At 43.1% G+C, this 26,909-nt stretch overlaps 1 protein-coding gene across 1 annotated transcript; it reads right to left on the minus strand.

The window, feature by feature from the left end:
- Nucleotides 1-847: 847 nt before the first annotated feature.
- Nucleotides 848-20,095, minus strand: LOC138785255 (all-trans-retinol 13,14-reductase-like). The gene is made up of 11 exons (XM_069961047.1): nt 19,891-20,095; nt 18,397-18,579; nt 17,883-18,124; nt 16,851-17,052; nt 14,788-14,985; nt 13,258-13,380; nt 11,234-11,372; nt 6,929-7,038; nt 5,395-5,561; nt 3,246-3,405; nt 848-1,615 (listed from the first exon to the last, which is right to left on the minus strand). The coding sequence occupies exons 1-11, from the start codon at nt 20,045-20,047 to the stop codon at nt 1,470-1,472; spliced, it is 1,827 nt and encodes a 608-aa protein (XP_069817148.1). The 5' UTR covers nt 20,048-20,095; the 3' UTR covers nt 848-1,469.
- Nucleotides 20,096-26,909: the final 6,814 nt, after the last annotated feature.

Below are 26,909 nucleotides of genomic sequence, written 5' to 3' on the forward strand. Positions count from 1 at the left end.
TAATGCCTATGTCAGTGTAAAACTGATAGGTGGCCAACTAACTAGGCCTTGCTAGCAGCATAGTTGTGTGATGCAGTGCATGAGGGGCCTCCATTTTCATAGCACCAATTCCAGAAGGAGATGGTGATTAAAGCCAAGAGATTCAGACCATGGCCAAGGCACATGAGCCAAAATGTATAGTGGCTTCTGCTGGGTTGGATACAAACATTTCCAGTTCTATCCTCTTGGTGCATCTAATACACAGGACTGTAGGGACACCTAAAATGTTATGTAGTGACAAGGGGTACTCTAGAAAAAAAAACTTCTTTTTTTTTTTCAAATCAATTGGTTTTAGAAAGTTATATAGATTTGTAATTTACTTCTATTAAAAAATCTCACACCTTCCAGTACTTATCAGCGGCTGTATGTGCTGCAGAAAGTGGTGTTTTCTTTCCAGTCTGACACAGTGCTCTCTGCTGCCACCTCTGTCCATGTTAAGAGTTGTCTAGAGAAGTGCTTCTCAATTCCAGTCCTCAGGCCTCACCAACAGGTCATGTTTTGAGGATATCCCATACAAAGATCACCTGTGATAATACCTGATGCATTGAGCATAATTATATCACCTGTGCAATACTAAGAAAATCCTCAAAACATGACCTGTTGGTGAGGCTTGAGGACTGGAATTGAGAAGCACTTCTCTAGACAACTCTTAACATGGACAGAGGTGGCAGCAGAGAGCACTGTGTCAGACTGGAAAGAAAATAACATTTACTGCAGCACATACAGCAGCTGATAAGTATAGGAAGATTTGAGATTTTTTTTAAATAGAAGTAAATTACAAATCTGTATAACTTTCTGACACCAGTTGTTTTGAAAGAAAAAAAAATTTCACCGGATAACCCCTTTAAGTCTGGTCCCCATTGGATTATACTAGAATGTATAAATTCCACTTTGTCACAAGTGTCATATGAAATACAGTACAGATTACCTTGATAAGGATATAATCTCTAATGCCCCTTTTTGGAGGTAGCTTTCACTTCAAGTCTTAGGACATGACTGGGAATGTAAGCCAAGCCAGACAATAGGAGAGGTTACCCATCTGTAGACTGCTCTTTTGGGGTTACTACCCCTTGTCAGTACACAGCAGGGTGCTGCAGAGAGGCCTATCCATGTGGGACCATAGAGATACTGTTTCTCACTGATGAAAACGTATGGGGGCTTATTCATGCTTTACTGGAAATTCCTTGAAGGATATACATAGCAGCTGTCTGACTTGAAGGGAAAAGGTGGTATCATGGAGCTGCTTTGTATATCCTTTTTCCCAGAATTCCCAGTAAAGCATGAATAGTCTAGAAGTCTCCACCTGTCTTTATGACACTCTCCCACAACCCGGTAGTACATGTCCCGCAACTTTATTCTCAGCAGGTCCGATTCACTGTGCCTGGTCCCTTTTAACACTTTTCTTTCCAGCAGGGTTTGGGGCCCATCGACTATTCAGCCTTTTTAGCCTTGTTTTGTAGGATCTGTCGTCGCAGTTTCAGAAGATCAATATAGAGGTTACGTCCTAAGATGTCAGAGGCGCATATAACTGCAGCATTAAGAGCCCCAGCAAATCCACATAAGAAGAGATCTTGACCTGAGAAGAAAGGAAAAGATTCATAGAATTGTCCAGTTACATCCCATGATCCCATCGTTTTGGTTCCTAAAATTTGCTGTCTAATAATTTTTTAACTACTTTTACATAAACAAAGGGAGTAAAGGTCTAAACTCCATTTTTTTACTTATAGGGCTCGTTCCCACTGAGCAAAAGCAGCTGAATTTCTGCGCTGAATCAGCGCTGAAATTTCAGCCGTTAAAATAGGTGCAGAGCTAATTTCTATTGTGTTGAATGGAAATTCTGCTCTGCAGTTCACACAGTGGAATTTCCGCACTGAACTAATCCGCTTTCCGCCAGAAGAATGAACATGTTCATTCTTCCGCTAGCGGAAGCCTATACAAATCAATGGGGCTCTGATTTTCTGTTTCAGCGCGGATTCAGCGCGGAATACAAGCGTAATACAAGCGGAAATTACTCGCTGAATCAGCGCGGAAATGGGGAAAAGGGGGGGGAGGAGGATTCTAGTATATGTTCTGGTATAGTCTAGTTTACTCACCAAATACTCGCTGAATTTCAGCGCTGAATGCATGCGGATTCAGCGCGGATTCCTCGAGTATTCCGCGCTGAATTTGTCAAGAGCTGATTACGAGCTGAACACTTTCCTAGCAGAATACGCAGGGATTCTGCTTACATTCTGCTCGGAATTCAGCGTCAGTTGATTTCAGGCGGAAATATTTCCTTGCGTAATCCGCTCCTTTTGCTCTGTGTGAACGTAGCCATAATAGTGCTTCAAATTCCTGGCTATCCGTCCCAGTTATCAAGTTGAAATACAAAATCTCATTCCCTGCAGTCACCACTAGGGGAGCTAGCTGCACATGGATTTATAAAGCTCTATGATGACGCTCTTTGGAATTAGCCTTCCCTTAAAGGGCTTGTTCACCAAAAAAAAAAAAAAATTCTTTCAAATCAACTGGTGCCAGAAAGTGTCAGAGATTTGTAATTCAAGCTGGGTTCACACTGCGTTTTTGCAATCCGTTTTTTGCAAAAAGCACACAGTTGCATCCGTTTTTTAATTGACTTCCAATATAAAAAATAAATAAAACGGATCAAGACAGATCCGTATTTTTTTACAGACCTAAAAACGTGGTTGACCACGTTTAAAAAAAAACAAAAACGGATCTGTTTTTTTTTTGTTTTTTTTTTATAATGGAAGTCAATGGAAAAACAGATGCACACAGTCGCAGTCGTTTTTTTTCATCCGTATTTTGCCTTACCGTATTTTGTGAACCCAGCCTTACTTCTATTAAAAAATCTCAAGTCTTCCAGTACCTATCAACTGCTGTATGTCCTGCAGGAAGTGGGCCATTCTTTCCAGTCTGACACAGTGCTCTTTGCTGCCACCTCTGTCCATGTCAGGAACTGTGCAGAGCAGTAGCAAATCCTCATAGAAAACCTCTTCTGCTCTTCAGACTGGAAAATACCACTTCCTGCAGGACATACAGCAGCTCATAACTACTGGAATACTTGATATTTTTTAGTAGAAGTAAATTACAAATCTCTGACACTTTCTGGCACCAGTTGATCTGAAAGAAAAAAAACTTTTGGTGAACAACCCCTTTAATATGTGGAGCTAAATAAATGTAACAGGTATGCATCTGTAACATCTCACCTGTCAAGTAAAGACCCTCAATGGGAGTTTTAGGTCTGATGGAGATCGCAGTTTCTGGGCTCATCCTGGCAATATCATGCTCTGCTCCATAGAACTCTCCGCGAGGGGCACCAAGGTAATGTTCATTTGTGAGAGGAGATCCGCTGGTATAGCAGTCAATCTGCAGAAAGAAGAGAGCTGTATATGACCATCAAGGAGTAAAACTCCCTATGATGAGATATGGGTTCAAAATGCCAATGCATACATAAAGGAGAAAGAATATGAGGGGTTGTCTGGCAAAAAAAAGAAGAAGTTGTAACTGACTCTTTAGAGAATTTCTAGACAATAGTATAAGAGAATAAGCCTCATCTAATAGTCAGAGCATGTACAAAGAGCGTCTCTCACTCTGGAGGACCTGACATGTCCTGCATTACACAGACAACTCAATGGACACTTTGTAATGGCCCTATTCCACGGAACGATTATCGTCCGTATTCGGGCGATATCAGCCGCTACGGACGATAATCGTCCCATGGAATAAAGTGCAGCGATCAGCCGACATCGTTCATGTCGGCTGATCGTTGCAGTCGCTTGTTTTTCAACATGTTGAAAAACAAGCGACTGATATAGCAGCGATCTGCTGCCGTCGCTCCGTTGAATAGGAGCGTCGGCAGCAGACGCTGCTATATCCTATGGGCTGCCCGGACGATCAGCGATCACCTGGGCAGCCCCCCCGCAGGTCCCCGCCGCCCCTCCCGCACTCACCCGCTTGCTGCCGCCGCGCGGGGAACGGGGAGCAAACGATCGCTGAGAGCGCTCGTTTGCTCCTCTGACGACCCGTGTAATAGGCCCTTAAGGCTTCTATTACCCCTCTGGAGACTTTGATTTCTTTGGGTCCATTTACACAGAAAGATTATCTGACAGATTATCTGCCAAAGATTTGAAGCCAAAGCCAGAAACAGACTATAAACAGAGATAAGGTCATAAAGTAAAGCCTGAAATTTCTCCTCTTTTCAAATACATTCCTGGCTTTGGCTTCAAATCTTTGGCAGATTATCTGTCAGATAATCTTTCTGTGTAAATGGACCCTTTGGGTGAGTGCAGTGTAAAAAGAGGCATTAAAGGGCTACTCTGACTTTTTTCAAGTCAACTGGTTTCAGAAAGTTATACAGATTTGTAACTCATTTCTATTTAAAAATGTATTTTAAAAAGTTTTCCTATACTTACCAGCTGCTGTATGTCCAGCAGGAAGTGGTGTATTCTTTCCAGTCTGACACAGAGCTCTCTGCTGCCACCTTTGTCTGTGACAAGAACTGTCCAAAGTAGGAGAGGTTTTCTATGGGGATTTGCTACTGCTCTGGACAGTTCCTGACATGGACAGAGGTGGCAGCAGAAAGCACTGTGTCAGACTGAAAAGAATACACCACTTCCTACAGGACATACAGCAGCTGATAAGTACTGAAAGACTGGAGACATTGTAAATAGAAGTAAATTACAAATCGATATAACTTTCTGAAACTAGTTGATTTGAAAGAAAAAGATTTTTGCCGGAGTAGCCCTTTAACCAAGATTTACATTAGTGACATAATAGATATGTATTACAGTAAGAAGCACATGGGCAACCCTATAAAGGCAGCTTTATTAAAGGGAATGTGTCACCTAAATTTAATTTTACTGATTAGAGTCAGATACTAAAACGTGTTCTTTTATTCTAATCTGTTTCCATTTTCTGTCTGTAATTTTTTCACTTTTTGTACATTATTATGGGGGCTGCCATGTTGCCTGAGCTGTTTTTAACAGCACTTAGTGATATGTTTTACAGCAAGACTCATGGACATAGACCAAAATACACAGACTCTGTCCTCTTGAGATGAAAGTAAAACATTACTGAGTGTGCTCTGTGACCTTTGAAGACATCATTCCACAGGAAGCTGTTATTGTCTACTCTATCTACTAGTGTCACATGTTGCTGCAATGCTGTACAGATTACTTTACAGCAGCCTCCTCTTATCACCACAGGCACAACAGGAAGTTTCAGCTTAGTTTTAGCTCCACTGGTGAGAATGAAAACATGAAACAGGATTCCTGCCTATTCTCCATGTGATGACCCATGGTTGTTCCTACTATTGTATCTGAGCCTCACATTTCACATATTCCTATTTTCACTCACCTTGTCTTTGATTTGCGGGAAGAGCTGAATGGTGGTTTCCAGCATGGCCTCAGCAAATGCGTTCTTCACACTCTCATAGTCCTGCCCTCGTTTCTGGACCTTCTTATTCTTCCACTCCTCAAACCACTCATAGGGGGTGAAGGTCAGAGCGGTGAGGGTGGATTTTCCTAGACGATAATTTCATTGTCTCATGAGATATATGCATGTGTAAAAGCAATGATCAATTCCTTATATTATTTGTATTCTTTATAGAGATTATTTAGCGATGACCATTTAAGATCTTACATTTAAGGAAAAAAACAACACAGTCTCACTAAACTACCGTGTTCCCCAAAAATAAGACAGTGTCTTATATTAATTTTTGCGCCCAAAGATGCGCTATGTCTTATTTTCAGGGAATATGTATTTTTCCATAAAGAAGAATTCACATGTCGCATGCACAGCAGTCAAAGCGTACATTATGGCAGCTTCCAGCCACCAGGGGGAGCTCACCACAGCACACTCTTCCAGCACAGCAGGGACAGTGTGCAATATAGCACCAGGTGATGGGATAGCGGCAGACTCTACATCTGGAGGTAGGGGACAACGGGGATGACGGCAGGTTAAGGGCCTCTTGATGCCTTGCCTGCACATTAAACACCATGGAAGGGAACATCGGGGTTGGCGGCAGGTGACGGTCTTCATGTCCTGCATGCAGCTGCTCTGCAATCGACAGTGAAGGTAGGGGACAACAGCGGTGGACTAAAAAGACTCACAGCTGCATGCCCTAGTGTTCTGTTTGGTGGGTATGAATCCAAACCAAGACTTTGCTAGGTCCTACTTTTGGGCGAGGTCTTATATTTAGCGATACAGCAAAACCTCGACTAGGTCTTATTTTCAGGGGATATCTTATTTTCTGGGAAACAGGGTATCCATGGAATAACCATTTTACAGAAATAATAGTCTATGAAATAGGGTGAACAAGCAATAAGCACCAGACTCTAGGAGAGACGTCAGCTCTTGATCCTCCAATCCCAGCTCCCTATTACTGACTGTGATCTCCCTATACACAAAAACACAAAAGTTCTTCTGAGAATAAACCAGGCCTGAGACCAGAACCCAAAATCAGGTCCTAAACCAGGCCTTAAAATAAGTAAATAAACCCAGGACCCCAAATACAAGCACCATATGAACCTCAAGCCTTGACTTTATTTACACAATCTTTCATAGCCCTCTGCTTATCCTCTTCTATGAAGCCTGCAGCTCTGTCCCTGGGTTTCAGGACCCTAACAGACATGGTCATGTGATGCTATCTGTATAGATCCTTGTATAGGTCACGGACAAGTTTGTGTTTCAGGGATGATTGTCACAAAAATAAATAGCTAAATAAAATAAGTAAAATACAGCATATAGTATAGAGGTATAAAGCTATAATTACTGCCCCCTGCAGTCCTAGTAGAGTTGAGGTGAAATGCTTGTCTAGGTGTATGAAAGGTGTGGAACCAAATGTGGATTACAGTATGCATATCTGACATAAGCCTGTGTAGGAACCTACCTGGACAGCGCTCCTCGTGGGTTGGGTCTTTAGCAGAAGGGGAGGAGATATATAACATTGGGAGGAGCTGTGGAGCATCTTCAGCTGAAGCAGCAAAGAAGTTTTTCTCTCTGTAAAGGAAATGAATTATGAGATGTAGAAACAAACAAGGCGATAATGCTTTGGAATATATTGGCAGGATTCCGTAGTGTGCACATATCCTAAGGTAGAAAGCTACTTCAGATCAGTATGCAGAGACCTGGGTGTAGAAAGAGCAACTGAGTGTGTGTTCACTAACTATAAGCTCATGTTGACTTGCACACTGCTATACACTATGAACACCAGGTGGCTCTACGCTGTGTAATTAAAATATAATCGCAGAATGTAAATGGCAATTTGCTTTTATTTATTATCTATAGGAAGACATTTAAATTCAATGAAATGGTATTATATGACTAAAAGGACAGTATTAAAAGTAGAACAAAAGTACAAACCACCATGCGCGAAACAACTTGATTTGAAGGGATAGACAGTTCTAGTTGCGTGGTTGTATTAGACTGGGTTCACACTGCGTTTTTGAAATCCATTTTTAATTGGTTACTTTTAATGGACAGAAAAACATAGTCAATATTACTTTTGTGTCCATTAAAAAAAACGCATCCGTTTCGATCCGTTGTTTTTTTTTTTTTTAGAATGTAAGTCAATGGAACAACGGATCCAAATGGATGACAAACAATTGCATCCGTTTTTTGCATAAAACGTATATGTTAAACAGATTGCAAAAACGCAGTGTGAACCCAGCCTTAGAGAATATTTTATGTCCATACACATACACACCTGTTATTCGAAACACTATGGGGGAGATTTATCAAACTGGTGTAAGGTAGAATTGGCTCAGTTGCCCCTAGCAACCAATCAGATTCCACCTTTAATTTTCCAAAGAATCTCTGAGGAATGAAAAAGCTGATTGGTTGCTAGGGGCAACTAAGCCAGTTCTACTTTACACCAGTTTGATAAATCTCCCCCTATCTGTATTCGGTTACATGTTACACATTTTAAATGTATTTAGCATCAGTCTTTTCTCTTTTTTTTATACAGTGTGAACATAGCCACATTCTCATATCATTGCTGCTAAATGCCCAACCCGATTATAGTGAGAGCACATGATACTATCAGTGCTAATAGACGACTGCAGCTACCTTTACTATTCCCCGCACTGTAAAATACACATAGTGGAGAGGTCGGTGCTAGTGCGCCAACATGATAAGAGAACAAGCTGCTGACGACTGCAATAAAATAATAAAAACTATGCTTTAAGTGACAAACACCATAAAAACTAATAAAAAAAATGTGGAATTTGAGAGTAGCCTAATCCTGATACACAGAAATTGCGTATACTAATAACCTGTAAGGGGAAGGATAGAGGAACCGGAGAAGAGCTTTTACACATAAATCTGTACAGTGGTTAAACATTACTATCGCTGCTGTCACCCAGCAGAATGGCTTACTTGTCCAGTTATACAATAGAACTTCCTGCTTGAGCACCAGTGCATAAATAGTCAGATTTACCAAAAATCCAACCATTAACCCTTTGGAGGTTGTTATAAAGGGTATACAAGTTGAACCAATCTCTGCACCCACAATCTGACCCCCCCCCAAACCGCTTGTACCATTGGATAGCGGCTTTTAATCTATGATCTGTCCTGGGGTCCGTTCGGCAGGTGATGGAGTTATTGTCCTAAAAAACAACTTGTAAACTCGCAGCCCCCTTGTCAAATTGGCGTGGCCTAGAGTAGCCATGCCCTATGCTTGCACCGCCCCTCCGTCCTTCCCCCTCTGCAATGGCAGTGGCAGATGTAATTTTTGAATAAAATATGCTGTGAAACCGCATTTCTTAAATTTGGGGAGGTTTCGTGTTTACGCCGTTTGCCCTAGGGTAAAACTGACTTGATATGTAACTTGTGTAATTTTTATTTTATGTGATGGCTTTTAAAAAATTAAAACCTTTTTAAAAAAATTATATGTTCCTTTAAATCGCTCTATTACCATGCTTATAGCGCTTGTATTCTTTGGTCTATGGGGCTGTGTGAGGTGTCCTGAGGTTTGGTGAGGTGCACCATGATCTGTACTTTCTATCAGTAGCTTGTTTGCGTATATGCGACTTTTTGATCGCTTTTTATTACAATTTTTCTGGATTTGCTGTTATGCCTCCCGACCACTACCCATCCTCTCCATAGACAGGAATGTTCGGCATTGCTAAGCTTTCCTGTGTTCTCTATCAGGAGGGGTAAGCTGCAGTGAGAGCGCTAGCTGTGGTTTCTCTCGCTCTAAACAAAGGGGTTGGCTGTGATTTTCTGTCGCAGCCAATTCCTATCACCACCAGCAATAAATATCAGTGGTTTTTCAGGAGAGCCCAATACACCTTAGAATAATGGCGGGTTTGGCTGTCTAAAGTCTAAGGGTCCTATTACACTGACCGATTGTTTATCGTTAACCTGAAATCGTTCACCATATTACACAGAACAATAATTACTATCTTTACTACGATCGTTATTGTGATCGTTACTATGATCGTTTATTCCTTCTGATCCCAGAAAAACAATGAATTATTTGCGATTACACTGAACGATTAGTGAAAAAACGTGGAACTTGAGCGAACGAACGATAATTTTAGGTTCAGATCTAAATCAACGATCAACGACATACGAACGATTTTTCGATCGTTGCCTGCAATTACACAGAGCGATTACACAGTCCCGTGGAATAGGGCCCTAAGGTGTATGGAGACCTTTAGGGTGGTATTACACGGGCTGATGGGGGCCCGATAATACCTGTAAACAAGCAGTGATCTGCTAGATCGTCGCTCGTTTACTGGACCTATTACGATTATTTATTAATCGTTAAACAAGGGCTGCAGGGACATCGTTACCGATATCCTTGCAGCCCATGTTTAAACTACATATATTACCTATCCGCGTTCCAGGGCTGCTGCGGTCTTCTTCTCCCCGCATCCTGCGCGCTCTTACTTCAGAGTGGCCTGTCAGCTGACAGGCCAATCAGCCAATCACAGGCCGGGACCGCCGCAGCCTGTGATTAGCCGGGCGGCCTGTCAACTGACAGGCCACTCTGAAGCTAGAGCGCGCAGGACCCGGGGAGAAGAAGACCACAGCAGCAGCCCTGGAACGCGGATAGGTAATGTATATTGTCAGTCGCCGGCCGCGCACTGCTATTACACGTAACGGTACGCGGTTGGCGCCCGGCGAAAATAGGACCAAACCTGTATCAACAATCAGCCGATGATCGTTTTTATCAGCTAATCGTTGTATTTATTACATGGAGCGATAATCGGCCGAATTGGGCCGATTCGGCCGATTATCGTTCCGTGTAATAGTACCCTTAGTCTGTTAAAAGGGAATTTGTCAGTTCTATATCATGTTTAGCACAGCAGACATGGGCAGATAGCTGATAAGGACATGAAACAAGCAATTATCGATATTACACCAAGTACGACCAATAATCGATTGGTGTAATACAACCTTAAGGGTATAAACCCACTCACCGTATACGCAGCAAAAACGCAGCAAATACGCAGCAAATAAGCAGCAGATGTGATGGTGAAGATTTGATGCTGTGTTCAGTTATTTAGATCTAATCTGCTGCGTATTTGCTGCGTATTTGTTGCGTATTTGCTGCGTATTTGCTGCGTATCGCAGTAGTAAATACGCTGCATATACGGTGTGTGGGTTTGTACCCTTAAACAATATATTTTATTAGGTTACAGGGACTTTATCATCTGACTCAGGCTGGGTTCACACTATGTATATTTCAGGCTGTATTTGGTCCTCATGTCAGGTCCTCATAGCAACCAAAACCAGGAGTGGATTGAAAACACAGAAAGGATCTGTTCACACAATGTTGAAATTGAGTGGATGGCCGCCATATAACGGTAAATAACTTCCATTATTTCAATATAACAGCCGTTGTTTTAAAATAACAGCAAATATTTGCCATTAAATGACGGCCATCCACTCAATTACAACATTATGTGAACAGAGCCTTTCTGTGTTTTCAATCCACTCCTGGTTTTGGTTGCTATACAGCCTCACAAATACAGCCTCAAATATACATAGTGTGAACCCAGCCTGAGGGTGTACACAGTTAATTGGGAACTACCCCAAACCATACTTTTTAATCCCAACCCCACCCAGGAATACTGCAAACAGTGAGTAATACCCCTTTTTATATACCCTACTTCTTTCTTAGTGGTTGTTGGCACATATCCACCAGACATCATGGAGTAGACAGGTAAGCATGGTGGCTACTCACAGTTTTTGCAGGTCTGTGTCTGGAATATGAATGTAGTTTGAAGCAGGAAGGTTAAGCTCTTCTTTATTGCCTTTAATCCCCACAAAGAGACTGAAGCCCCCTTTTCCATGTCGCATCATGCCCAGCTGAGACTGGATCTCTGAGGGGGAGAATACGTGGTTAAAAGGGTTATGATCATGACTGGTCATATGTTTCCTCCAGCTCTCCGAACAATTAGAGGACATGCACATTGCTATGCACTTTAAACACCAGGTGGTGCTATACTAGGTTTCATTAGATTTGTTTTTAACATATAAATGTTAAACATTCTCGAGCTCCAATAGTATGAAAGCCCCCTTAAGAATGAATAATAGTTGGAAATGTAGAAGTGAGAAATAAGGAAAGGAAGTATTGCAGATGTCACATGGTTTATAGTCATATTGCCTGTTCTATATAATCTATAACATGGCAGAGGTTTCAGAACACAGCAAAATGTAAATGGTAGCAGTACCAGATTTACATCTCAGCAACCTGGCCGCCTAACCCCTTTAGACTCCGCCCACCAAGTCATGGTTGGATTTAAAATGTTTGTCTAAGGGACAGGAATTTTTTTTGTTGGACTTTAGCTTTTTCCCTAATTTGATTTGGCTGCTTCCAGACATCAATATCTAACATTCATCCTGCACAGTAAATACTGTAGTGATAAGGGAGTTTGTGTGGTTTTCACCTGTACTGAGATAAGGTAACACATTTCCCCATAGCTACATATACCTGTGCCTGAATATATGGTATAAGATATAGTTCATGCTATCATAAGGGAACATATAGGTAATATAAAAGTGCAGGGAATACATCAACTATATATTTTACCAGATAAAACTATCCTCTAAAACATATTCTTTGTTTCATATACTGATTATGTAGATTTTTTTTAAATTTATTTTCTATTAACTTAAATAAGAGAAGGTAGAGAGCATGCTCTGTGCACTCCCACAGTTGACTTTAAACCTTACTGTAGAAAGAACCTCTGGATTCCAACCACATTTCCCCCTGAAGTTTTGTTTGGTATCCGAACAAAATTAGCGGAGATAACTGTGAGCTGAACTAGTGATGAAAATCCTCGCTCTAAACTGGTGGGCGGCAGCCAGAGAGACGATGCTGAAGTTGGTTTCTTTTTCAGCAGTTTCTTATTCACAGGATTTTTCTTTATCCTTTTTTAGCCATTATTCTGACAGAAAAATTATATTAATCATAACCTACCAGAGTGGTTCTGGGTGTAAAAGATGGCATCAAAATGGGCAGACGGGCACCCGACCCATGGCGTGTAAAAACCAATTAAACACATTTACATTGTTCCTTATGGGAACACACAGCTTGGGTCTCGAACTGCCCGATTCTGGAACAGCCTTCCAGAACCATTTGTGTTCGAGAACAGAGGTATTACTGTACTTACCTAGCAGAGTCCCCTGCAGGTCCATTTGTAACTTCTTCTTCCCCAGTGTGACGAAACCCCCTTCCCTCTGTGATTCTAATGGAGCCGTATCACAGAGGGAAGGAAGGGTTTCACCACACTGGGGGCCACTGGGCCTGCCCCCAGTGCTTCATGCCCGGCTAATGCTCGGGAATAGACCAGCGCTGTGGGCGGGAATCGGGCAGCGGTTCAAAAAAAGGACCATGGCACCTGCATCCTCGTGCCGCTGCCGGTCTGTTCATGCAAAAAGCCCACCTGATGCTAAATTCGCTTTAAGTAATGTAAATGGTTTCTAATGCAAAAATATGAAGTCTTTATTCCTTTATTCCTCCATGGTACGTATACCACGGTAGTGGTATACCATGGTAGTATAGAAAATGGGGGAAAAAATGTAGACAATTTTTCTCTTTGTAATTACTTTCTAGGTTTAGTGTTCCTATTTGGAGCCAAAGCCTGGGCAACCAATCAGGTCAGCGTCTTTACACAGAGCTGAACTCTAATTGGTCAGTATAGGCATCATAACTTTATTGAGGTCCATGCAACTTTAAGGGACAAATGATCAGATTGCACTCACCCGGCATTGACTTAACCTCAGGAGGTAGAAGCTTCTCATAGGTGTTAAAGATCCCGGCATCAGTAATTACTATAGGTGCAAAAATATTCATGGGGTCCATACCCTTCCCTCTGACCACAACACCTGTAAAAAAAATAAAATTAGTTTTTCACAATTCATCTAACCTCCCCGATTACTAAAAACTTTTACTATGTTAAAAACTTTTACCTGGCATAGACATGACTATCCCATCACAATACATCAAAGCAAATTTTCCATGGAGTTGGGTGATAACCTCTTGGGAGCCATAGTGGCCATATAGGGGCCGGGTAGGAGTTTTTGTCTAATAAGTAACAGTACTCTGCCGGAATGGGTATAGAAATATAGTATCTTGAACAACTTCTTGTACTTACATTTAGATATAGCTTTGATATCTGACCACCTTCTGTCTACACTAAGGGTATATTCACACGGGCGGGCTCGCAGCGAGATTCTCGCTGCGAGCCCGGCAGGTCCTGTCAGTTCCCATAAACTACATACTTGCTGCGGTCTAAACGACCGCAGCGAGTATGTAATTATACCGCGCTTAACCCCTTCTACTCCCGCCGGCTGTAAGCAGCATACATTACCTGTCCTTGCTGCACGGGTCCGGCGTCCTGCTCTCCCGCCCGGCCAATCAGTGGCTGCGGCTGGGCAACACACTAATTGGCCGGACGGGAGAGCAGGACGCCGCACCCGTGCAGCAAGGACAGGTAATGTATGCTGCTTACAGCCGGCGGGAGTAGAAGGGGTTAAGCGCGGTATAATTACATACTCGCTGCGGTCGTTTAGACCGCAGCAAGTATGTAGTTTATGGGAACTGACAGGACCTGCCGGGCTCGCAGCGAGAATCTCGCTGGGAGCCCGCCCGTGTGAATATACCCTATATCAGAGACCGCCTTGTGAGGTAGTATGAGTCCTAGGCCTTTGTCTCTAGGTTGAGCTTCCACTGAAGAATATTGCCGAGTGGGCGAGCGTGTGTCAGTAAAGTATGTTGGCTTAATGCATCTTTGCTTTACTGGGGATCAGTCCCTCTTCCTTTCCTTTAGGGGGTGACTGTCCTGACTTGAAGATACAAGGGTTGTCCTAATTTCCAGTTACCCCCACCTCTAGGGTTTAGGTAAAGAACTCTCCTGACAGTAAAACTCCTACTGTGACAGGAAGTGAGAGTGAAAGAGGAGGCACAAATAAGTTAACCTATAAGAACATAACTTAAAGCGAATGTACCATCAGTACATTCAAGTTTTGCACATGAATAGAACAGCACCGGCATCACAGGGTTTTTTTTAACCCCGACCCGGTTGGTACATTCGCTTTAACCGTACCACATAGACTGCAGCTGTCTGCAGGGGGAGGGAGACACCTAGTGGCTGTAGTGGAAAACACAGCTGACATCCCTTGCTGTGACTACTGAGAGAGTTACTTTACATGGGTGGTAAAAATACACTAAGAAAACCACCTGTGATGGGACACTACATATAATATCCTTAGATATCTTTGGTCCATACTTACCACAAGCCCTTTTGTCGCTGTTCATCAGGATCTGCTCCACAGTTGCTTTTGATAGAACGGCTCCTCCAGCCTTTACAATGGTGGGTACCAGGTGGTAAGTGATTTCACTGGCACCACCAGTTGGATACCACCCTCCTCGCAGGTAATGATCGATCAGAACGGCATGTAGAGCAAAGCTGGCCTTGTCTGGGAACACACCTGAGGAGACAGAAGAGCCACCATTTTGGATTCTCTCAGGTATAAATAGTAATGACTCAAATTAGGGGTTAAACAGATCCTAAATAATAAAATCTCACGCATTCTTAACACAAAATAAGAATTTCATTGTGGTCTGACGTAATGGAGTCTGACAGTTCAAGATCTACACCCAACCTTGTGTCAAGTCAGATCAGAATGCTCCACCTGGCACACACACCACACCTTAAAGGGCATTTCCACTATTAATTTTAAGGCACATGGGTAGGGAACCTTGGCTCTCCAGCTGCTGAAAAACTACAATTCTCATCCTGCCTGGACAGCCAAAGCTTTGTTAAACCTATGATAAGGGTGCTTTATATAAATGATCCTTATTGATCATCTGTCAGATGACCATCTTTGAACAGGAGACTTTCAGTAACCGGAATACCGCTTAGAGTCAGTGGGATCGGACTATATCTTATCTCTTTGGCCTTTTAGCTGTTGTAAAACTATAGGGTAGATCAGGGATGGTGGACCCTTCGGCCCTCCAGCTGTTGCAAAACTACAATTCCCATCATGCCTGGTTAGATAAAGCTTTAGCTGTCCAGGCATGATGGGAATTGTAGTTTTGCAACAGCTGGAGGGCCGAAGGGTCCACCATCCCTGATCTACCCTATATTCTATGGGGCACATTTATCACTTGCACTAATATTTTTTTTTAAGCTTATACACTCTTTTTTTGTCAATTGTGTTTTTATTAATTTTCAACACAGAAATCATGAACAGACAATAACTCACAATAAAAACAGGTGAAGTGAATCCCTTTGCAAAGTTTAATACACTTTTTATGTGCTGCACAAAATCTTGCGGAACACAGGCAAAATTTATCATAAAGCATACGGCCTTCATGAAGCCTTGAAGCCTTGATCTATAATTTTTAGTGCACTTACGCAATTTTTTGGGCTAAAAGCTTGGCTAAAAACAATGCCAGGGTCTGACTGCACTACTGCTGTGCATTTTTTTACGTAAAAACAAAAAAAAATGTACATGATGAATCTGGCTAAAAATACCTAACATGAAGCCACACACCCCCAAGCAAAAAAATCAAACAAGGCATGGCTGACATAAACTGCTTAAAGATAGCACAGACAGCAATTATACTGCCTGTGCAAAAACACCAAATAATCCAAAATAATGTAATAGGTGCCCCTAAATTTTTTTAAATTTTTTGTTATTACTATAACTAGTACAAATACAATATTGATGATGTAAGCTTGATGAACGTCTATTCTGCCTAGTTTGCAGAACATGTTTGGCATTCAGGGGTCTGGGGAAGCCGGGTAATAATGTCAGTGGCTGTAATACTCTCTATATTGGTTATCATCAAACTTAATGGAATCAGAAAAACAAACACGGATTTACAACATACAATTTCTTCTACCACCGATCAGTGATAGCACAATTTGCTATGACCATAAAATACACAATGACACCATAACAACCATTATATGTACTTAGAACAATTATATTCACATAGCCATGCGGTGTGTAACTCCTTGACTAGGAGCTCCTGTTTGCACTATGAAGTCTGTACACTGGCAGATAGGATACGCAGGTATTATAGGTGCAATGTTCTAGAATGATTTACAGTGCACATTGTCTGCTTATCTACTTTTTGCACACCCGTACCACAGATAACACTGACAATACCAGTATTCATGATTCCCGGGAGCACAAAGGTCATATGCTGTATGTACTCTAGTCCATAGGCTGATGCTGGTACTGCAGTTTAGCACCATACAGTTGAATAAAGCTGAGATGCAATACCACAAACAGCCTGTGGGTACGGGTGGCGCTGTCTGAAGGAAGAACTTCTTAAAACTCACCATATGTCCCGAATATGTAGCTGAGTACAGTCTGTAATTCTTTGTTCTTGGTAAATTCGCTGACAACCTCGGCCACGCTGCGTGATGCATAGCGGAAAAACGGGGAGAACCAATTCACCAAACCAGTGTGACACAAGAAGCGGGAGATCGGCAAAGGGAGCATCTTCAGGATAACCATGTCTTGAGTCCGATTAGATACTTTCTGGGAGGTGAAAATGGTATTGGTTTAGCTGATACTCAAATCAACTTTTTTTTATTTACACCTGACAAAATCTGAATGTTTCATATAGGGAATGTAATGAAAAAATTGTACCCAAGGGCATCCATGCATTTGTATAGTAGTTGGTACTGTGATTTTCTGATACACACCTCCATGCTTTTAGCCTAAATTTGAAAGCATAACATTATGATTGCCTATAGCCACCACTAGGTGGAGCTTTGGAGCTTACTGCATACTGTCTATTGATTCTAGTAACATACAAGGATGCATTATGAAGTTCTTGCTTTGGGCCTCCCCCATTACTTCTGGATAGAAAGGTCCACTGGAGAGAAACCAATCTTAAAAATATTGACTACCTATTGATCCCAGATCTGCAGGCGGAGCCTGTGATCAGCACACAGAGACCTGCCTCATGGATGGGAAGGGAATGTCTACTTAGTTCTATATAGAATATAGTCAGTTCATTTAGCATTTATTGAAATAGTGAGCCTTGTGTAGTTTACAGAGATGAGCGAACCTTGACCACATTCGGGTCTGTCTGAACCTGAGCGGGCGGCATTTGATTACCAGTGGCTGAAGAAGTTGGATGCAGCCCAAGGGAGTCCTGGACAACAAGGATACAGCCTATGGCCTATAGATGTAAATATGTTTTCCAGGCAGCCTTAGGGCTGCATCCAACTTCTTCAGCCACCGGTATTCAAATGCTGCATGATCGGGTTTGGACAGACCCCAGTGTGCTCGAGGTTCCCTAATCTGTAGTTTACCACACAGCAATTGGTAATATACAGCAAGGACTGAATTACACCACTAACCTTAACTAACTTCATAAAACTTTCGATAGCCTTCTCCTCTCCCGGAAACGATTTCTTCAGTTCATCGATATAGGCTTTCGTCCCATATTTCATGTTATACCGCCGGCCATTTTGGGGGTCCCCCAGCACCACCACATCAAATGGATTGTCCATTAGAGACCACTGCAGCTGTCCGTCTGTCAGCTGGTCTATCAAAATCCGAAACGGAGACTCTTCATTCAGCTGACCAATGTAATGAATTCCTGGGAGTGAAAGATGATGGAAATGTTTTTTGTTAAAGGGGTAGTAGGAGGGGTGACAAACATGGCTGCCCTTATCTAGTAATAGCGCCCCCCCCCCCTTGTAATGGACCATATCTGGTACTGCAGCTCAGTCCTATATAAATAATTGGAGTAGAGCGCTGCATGGACAAGAGTGGTGCTTCCCCTGGAAGATGGCAGCCATGTTAGTTTTTTTGCATACACCTTATGCTTCATGGATTCGTTACATCCAGCTCTACCATCGTCATACTTACCCACATCAAACTCATAGCCCTTCTCATTGAAGGTGTGGCAGCAGCCGCCTAGTTTCCCCAGTTGCTCCAGGACCAGCACCCGTTTCCCAGCCCTGGCGAGGAGCGCAGCTACTCCCTGTCCTCCGATTCCACTACCGATAACTATGGCGTCCAACTTCTCCGGAACTTTGTCAGGAGAGAAAACTGAAGAGAAGAAAGACATGAACATGAAACTTGCGCTATTCCCGCTACACTTGATCCTATCCTCATTACACCCGCCTGTAAAATTACTTTACAAACAGCAGCCCCACCATTCTATAGGGTCAAGGGCCTATTACACAAAGCAATTATCGTCCTTATGTAGGCGATTATCAGCGATAATCGCTTTGTGTAATAAAAAACAACAATCACCCGACATACACAATGTTGGCTGATCGTTGACTTTCAACATGTTGAAAAAGCAACGAAGCAGATAGCAATGACCTGCTGCTGTCGCTCCGTGTAACGGGAGAGGCAGCAGCAGACCGCCGCAAACTCCTATGAGCCCCCCGCAGCTCCCTGTGGCCCCCCGCCCCGACGCACTTACCTGCTCGCTGCTGGCGCCTGTAATAGTGCTGGCAGCGAGCGGGGAACAAGGAACAAGCGAGTGCTGGCATGACAGGTCGGCGCTCGCTTGCTCCCTCTCATCACCCCGTATAATAGGGGCTTAAGGGTGTATTCACATGTTTAGGTTTCTTATTGCAGTTATTGGACACAAGGCCAGTGGGTCAGTGTGTGTGTGTGGTAATATTAGCTCTATTCACCTCAATGGAACTGTGCTGCAATACCACACGCAAACAAAGGACAAGAGTGGCGCTGTTTTTTTAAAGAAAAATACAAATCTTCTAGGTGCGCCAATGTCCTGGGTAAATGTTCCTATAATGGCGACCATACTGATTGGCACCCTGATTTCCTAAATATGGATACAACTAAGTAATAGCTAACAAAAAGTTTACAGACGACATACTAAACTTATATTTAATGCTGATTTTTAACTCTCAGGTCACAACATGAAAGATACATTTTATGTAAGATGTCCCCTTACACAACTAGATACAATGCTACATGGCTATATCACCGGTGAGCTCTGTTGCCTCTAGTGTTAGACACGGGAACTACAAGCATAGCCCATAATGCTATCCTGCAGTCACATGACTGTGCAACCTTTTATACAATGAATAACAACAGCCAGGTGCTATGACAGGAAATCTGCCGAAAGCGTCCATTTACTTATCTACCACAATTACACAAGCGGTATGTACAATCTTACCATTACACACATAAAGCAGAGCTGACAGATGTAGTTAAAACAAGTTTGTCATGTGACACTACTCACTGCTATCAGTAAACTCCTTCCTTTTCTTAATACAAAGTATTGCAGAAACAATGCAGCCCCCAAGTTTAAAGCAACAGTTCAGCTCTGCTACATCTGTATGGCAGTCATTACACAAGTAACACAGTGTTACATGGCATTACCATTCTTAATCACTTTCCTCTTCATTCCCTTATCAAACACCACAGGTCCTGGGGGTCTCCTGGTGTCCACAGCGAATGGATTCGGACCTCGGCTTCCCAGCCATGACTTCAGGATGATGAAGATGAGGATGAACCCGGCTATAATGTAGAGCCACATGTCTGCGGCTGCCCCTGTGCAGATGAAGCTAGGAGAAGCTGCCTGTCAGTATACTCCTACACAGAGAATAGGCGGCCTGACCCTATAGCTCCACCTATTCCACAGTCCTCACTATGATTCATGCAGTGCACATAGAGGGGGGAGTGAGAAATATACAGCGCCAACCAGGGCAGAGGGACAGAGAGACAACTATGGCTCAGGCAGATCTATTAAATACATTACAAAATACGACTTCTAATAAGACTGTGGAATCCTGACGCCTAGTACCTGTATTATAGTCACTGCAGTATGAAATCCGTCATCAGTAGGGAATGATCCCTATCATGCTGATCTATCGCTATCACAATCTATCCGCCTTTCGCTCTGTGAAATATTTGATTGGCAAAATTCAGATTACTATTGCTTTTCCATGATAAGAAAAAATAAGAACAGTTCATGTCAGACCAATCTCATTGATTCATGTCACTAAAGTGCTGGATGAAGGCCGCGCCGTGGATATCGCCTTCAGCAAAGACTTTCATACAGTTCCCCATAAAGAGCTAATAGAGAAGTTAGAGAAATTTGGATCTAATGGCTGGATAGTTCAGTGGAGTTGTGGTTGGTGAAGGATAGATATCAGAGGGTTGCTGGTAATGGTGTATATTCTGAGCAGAGACTGGTTACATGTGGTGTGCCACAAGGGTCTGTTCTGGGTCCTGTTCTTTATTATATGTATGTAAGTGACATAGGAGAAGGTTTGGTAGGTAAGGATAATGACACAGGAGAAGGTTTGGTAGGTAAGGATAGTGACATAAGAGAAGGTTTGGTAGGTAAGGATAATGACACAGGAGAAGGTTTGGTAGGTAAGGATAGTGACATAGGAGAAGGTTTGGTAGGTAAGAATAGTGACATAGGAGAAGGTTTGGTAGGTAAGAATAGTGACATAGGAGAAGGTTTGGTAGGTAAGGATAGTGACATAGGAGAAGGTTTGGTAGGTAAGGATAGGGACATAGGAGAAGGTTTGGTAGGTAAGGATAGTGATATAGGAGAAGGTTTGGTAGGTAAGGATAGTGACATAGGAGAAGGTTTGGTAGGTAAGGATAGGGACATAAGAGAAGGTTTGGTAGGTAAGGATAGTGACATAGGAGAAGGTTTGGTAGGTAAGGTTAGTGACATAGGAGAAGGTTTGGTAGGTAAGGATAGTGATATAGGAGAAGGTTTGGTAGGTAAGGATAGTGACATAGGAGAAGGTTTGGTAGGTAAGGATAGTGACACAGGAGAAGGTATGGTAGGTAAGGATAGTGACACAGGAGAAGGGTTGGTAGGTAAGGATAGTGACATAGGAGAAGGTTTGGTAGGTAAGGATAGTGACATAGGAGAAGGTTTGGTAGGTAAGGATAGTGACATAGGAGAAGGTTTGGTAGGTAAGGATAGTGACACAGGAGAAGGTATGGTAGGTAAGGATAGTGACATAGGAGAAGGGTTGGTAGGTAAGGATAGTGATATAGGAGAAGGTTTGGTAGGTAAGGATAGTGACATAGGAGAAGGATTGTTGGTAAGGTTAGTGACATAGGAGAAGGTTTGGTAGGTAAGGATAGTGACACAGGAGAAGGTATGGTAGGTAAGGATAGTGACATAGGAGAAGGTATGGTAGGTAAGGATAGTGATATAGGAGAAGGGTTGGTAGGTAAGGATAGTGACATAGGAGAAGGTTTGGTAGGTAAGGACAGTGACATAGGAGAAGGTTTGGTAGGTAAGGATAGTGACATAGGAGAAGGTTTGGTAGGTAAGGTTTGTCTGTTTGCTGATGACACAAAAGTGCGCAATAGGGTTGATATTCCTGGAGGTGTCAGTAATATGGAAAATTGTTTAATGATATTGATCAATTACATTACAGTGTATGGAATCACGGCTATACACTATGGCCATGGTTCTCTGTGATTGCACAAAATAACTGACAAGTCAGTTATTCAGTGAACAGCGGCCGTACAAGTGGCTGTACTCACAGTGTAAAGTATGGCTCCCACCCTTTACACCGTGGTCTATGGCAAATTAGAGCACGGACACCCCAAAATAAAGTGATGTTCATCCGGCTGATACTGCAGACGATACCAAAGACGGGCTACAAAAATAGTGGAGGATGAACAGCATAAGACACATCAGGAAAGACTTAAAGTGAATGTACCATCAGGTACATCGCTTTAAAGGGGTTATCCAGCGAAACAAAAACATGGCCACTTTCTTCCACACACAGCACCACTCTTGTCTCCAGCTTGGGCGGAGTTTTTCTGCTCAGTTCCATTGAAGTGAATGGAGCTTAATTGCAAACCGCACCTGACCTGGAGACAAGAGTCGTGTTGTCTCTGAAAGAAAGTGGCCATGTTTTTGTAGCACTGGATAACCCCTTTAAGTTTTTTACATGAATGGATTGGCGGCGGCGAGGGGATGCCGGTGCTGTGGTCCTTTTTTTAAACCAGCACCCAGTTCCTTCGCATGGCGCAGTCTATTTCTGGGCACCGGATAGGCATGAAGCGCTGGAGATGAGCCCACCAATGTGATGAAACCCCCTCCCCTCTGTGACGCGCCTCTATTGCTTCTAATAGAGCCGTGGCACAGAGGGGAGATCGTCACACTGGGGGCTGGCGGGTTTGCCCCCAGTGCTTCATGCTGGGCTGGTGCTCAAGAATATACTGGTACTGAGCACTAGTTCAAAAAAAGGACCACAGCATCGGCATCCCTGCGCCAGAGACGATCCATACATGTGAAAAACTTAAAGCGATCAGATCAGATCAGCGATCAGATTCCACTTTTCATTCCTCACAGATTCTTTGAAAAATGAAAGGTGGAATCTGATTGGTTGCTAGGGGCGACTGGGCCAATTCTACTTTATACCAGTTTGATAAATCTCCCCCATAGTGTTTTTAGAAAAAATCTGAACTCAAGGACAGAGGACACAGTGAGAGGTTAGTTGGGGGACAGATCAAGTGGTCTTTTACTGCCAACAATCTTTTATGTTTGTAGGGGGAAAAAACTAAACATATATATCTATATGTCACACACAGGGGCTTAGCGTTGCTTTTACCGGTGAGCCTGTCCTGGTGTCCGTATTACAGGGGAAATCAGAGCTCAGATGAGTCCTTTGACATTTTCTAGGCGTCTTGCCTGCAGCCACTATAGACACTGAGCGTCCTTTCTCTGAGGTGCACATACAGACAATAAGAGACGTCACTGTGTGTGTCCTGAAGGTAGAGACGCTCACAGCCTCTCGCGGGCCTGCTGCGGCCTAGAGCTTGAATTGAATACAATGCAGTGCAATACAAAGTAATTGTCAGATAAAAAGAAAAAGATTACAAAAATACAATAAAACTCTGGATGAAGTAACTTGGTCTGGGAGTGTTTTGCAAGACAAGCTAAGGGTACTATTACACGGAACGATCGGCCCGATTCGGCCAATTATCGCTCCATGTAATAAATACAACGATCAGCCGATGACAACGATCATCGGCTGATCGTTGATATAGGTTTGGACCTATTTTCGTCAGGCGCCGACCGTGCACCGCTACGTGTAATAGTGGTGCGCAGCCGGCGACTGACGATATACATTACCTATCCACGTTCCCGGGCTGCTGCTGCGGTCTTCTTCTCACCGGCTCCTGCGCGCTCTAACTTCAGAGTGGCCTGTCAGCTGACAGGCCGCTCAGCCAATCACAGGCCGCGGCGGTCCTGGCCTGTGATTGGCTGAGCGGTCTGTCAGCTGACAGGCCACTCTGAAGTTAGAGCGCGCGGGACCCGTGGAGAAGACCGCAGCAGCAGCCTTGGAACGTGGATAGGTAATGTATGTAGTTAAAGAGTCACTGTCGTATTTTTTTTTTTTTTTGCAGAAATCAATAGTCCAGGCGATTTTAAGAAACTTTGTAATTGGGTTTATTAGCCAAATCTGCCATTATCTGCATGTAAAAAGCCTTTTCCCAGGTCCCCCCTCCTTCCTCTTTTTCATCTACTCCAAAAAATCTGAAAATTGTGACTTGTTGCAGGAGACGTACCCTGTCTGCTCTAGGGAGAGGGGAGGGGGGAGGAGGAAGGAGGGAGTTAGCCGGCAGCAGAAAGCAGATAACAGAGGATTACAGGCACGGAGCTGGGTGACAGCTGTAATCCGAGCTCAGACAGGTCACTGGTGACTGTCACAGGAGATATCCCGTGAGGGATTTGTAGATTAACTCTTTGTTGTCCTGTTTTGGTCTTTTCTTTAGCTCTCTCCATAGGAGAACAATGAAGACAGGGGGGACAGCTTCAAACTGCTTTTTCATAATAAAAATGCATTTTTCGGATAATAAACCCAATTACAAAGTTTCTTAAAATCGCCTGGACTATTGATTTCTGCAAAAAAAAAATTCACGACAGTGACACTTTAAGCAAGGGCTGCAAGGACATCGGTAACGATCTCCCTGCAGCCCTTGTTTAACGATTATCAGGCCGTGTAATAGGTCCAGTAAACGAGCGACGATCTAGCAGATCGCTGCTCGTTTACAGGTATTATCGGACCCCCATAGGCCCGTGTAATACCACCCTAACAATTAAAAAAAAAAGTTACTTGGTACATGAGCCAGTTTTGGAAATAACAGCAACCTGTGCTCCCATCTACTGTACTGTACACTACTAGTTGATGATGGCTTAATGCCATGGGGGACATGAACCGCTATTTAGTTGCACACACTGTTGCTAAATAACTTTATTGCTGGTAGAACATCCCCTATTCACACAGGGCAATATGCAGCTAATAATGAGGATTTTATTGCCCCCCCCCCCCCAAGCGAACATTTTCTATGAACGTCCAGTGTGAAAGAGCCTTTGTGGTACGTAAGGTCTACTGTACATGTGGAATGTTATTCTTCACGGTGTGATTAAATATAATAATGGCTTGTGTTACATATTAACTTTTGTGGCTTCTAATATGGGATTAATTCAGATGATAAAAGTGGGTAAAGGGTTGGTAATACCTGCCAGTGAGAATGACCTGAATGACCTCTCACATTCCTTATAAAACTATGCTAAGGCTGGACTCTCTGTCCTTTTACCATCATCAGGTGTCACCTCGGCTGGCCCTACAGTATATTCCTTTCCTGCAGTGTGACTTCTCCTGAGAACTGTAAGGGTCCTATTCCACGGGCCGAGCAACGATGTAAACGAGCGCCGATCTGCCAGATCGGCGCACGTTTACTGGGCCTATTCCATGGCCCGATGATCGTTTAGTGAGGGCTGCAGCTTCGGTGCGGCCTGACTGAGATGTCAGACTGCTCAGCCAATCACTGGCCGCGACGGTCCCAGCCTGTGATTGGTGGAGCGGTCTGACAGCTCAGTCAGGCCGCTCTGGAGTTAATGCTGCGCGCGGGACCCGGGGAGGAAGACTGAGCGCAGGAGAAGCCCTGCTAGGTAATGTATGCTGCTTGGATCGTCGGTCGCCGCGCACCGATATTCCACCATAGCGATGTGCGGGTGGAGAACGACGATTTTAGGTTTGAACCTAAATGAACGATCAGCCGATGACACAATCATCGGCTGATCGTTCTCTCTATTCCACCGAGCGATAATCGTCCGAATCGTATCGCCCCTAAGGTCTTTGGGTAAGAGACAGATCTACAGCACAAAACCAGCATAAAATCCATGCTCATACATGACACCAAAAACCCTGACCTTAAAAAAAGGCAACAAATATAGGGTTAAGTCCTAGACTCTTGGAGTACGGGTGTCTAAGGGTGCCTTTACACAGAGAGATTTATCTGACAGATTTTTAAAGCCAAAGCCAGGAACAGACTGTAATCAGAGAACAGGTCATAAAGGAAAGACTGAGATTTCTCCTCTTCTCAAATAAATTCCTGGCTTTGGCTTCAAAAATCTGCCAGATAAATCTCTCTGTGTAAAGGCACCCTAACTTGCAGCCCCTCAGCTATTACAAAACTACAATACCCATCATGCCTTGACGGCAAGCCAGTTAACTCTGTACTTCCCAGCCCCCTGCTTCACCATTGCTAGAATTGCCTATGTGGGAAGCAGCCATAGATGGGACTTGCTGCAAGACATAGCACATGCTGGGGCTTAACAATAAAACTGCATTATTATATGAATGGAATTGCTTACTACATGTAATGTGGCTGCTGACGCAGATGACAGGCTTAGGTAAAGTGCTGCAGTGGAATTGTCCTTGAACACCCATTGGCAAGCTAGCCAGGCTATAAAAGCTGCATGTACCAACATACTGGAAACGAACACTTCCCTTATGTCCCCCAGCAGCACAATAATGGGGGATTTCTGCCTGTGTGCTTGGAATATTATGATGTCAGAATTTGTATTTCTTTTTTGTTCAAGATTACCATTATGGACTCGCTGTTTGCACCTCTACTACATTATTGTTAGTTGTGCCCACCACTATTCTTTACTCATTGAAGTCTCTCTTCTCTGAGCCCAGCTTACAGCTCCACTATTGTGTGCCTGTGTCACCTGCTTTGTGTGAAGTATAGTTACCATAAACTCTGCGGTATGCATTATTACTTATCTTTAATCTGGTTTGTTATTCAGGAATCTTATATCTTCCTGTATATCACAGTTATGTCTTCCAGGGAATCTCCAGGGCACAAGAAAACAACATTTCCTGCAGGACATACAGCAGCTGCTACGTACTGGAAAGCTTGAGATTTTGAAATAGAAGTAATTTACAAATTTATCTAACTTTCTGAAACTAGTTGATTTCAAAGAATTTTTTTTTTTTGCTGAATAACCCCTTTAAGGTGGATGATTATATCTCAGGGATTATAAAATCAGAGTGGAAAAACCCTGAGAAAGCTTTGGTTGTGACCAAAAGATTCTGGTCGTTGTTTCCGAATAACGA

Source organism: Dendropsophus ebraccatus, chromosome 1 (genome assembly GCF_027789765.1).
Source record: "Dendropsophus ebraccatus isolate aDenEbr1 chromosome 1, aDenEbr1.pat, whole genome shotgun sequence".
NCBI classification, from domain to species: Eukaryota; Metazoa; Chordata; class Amphibia; order Anura; family Hylidae; genus Dendropsophus; species Dendropsophus ebraccatus.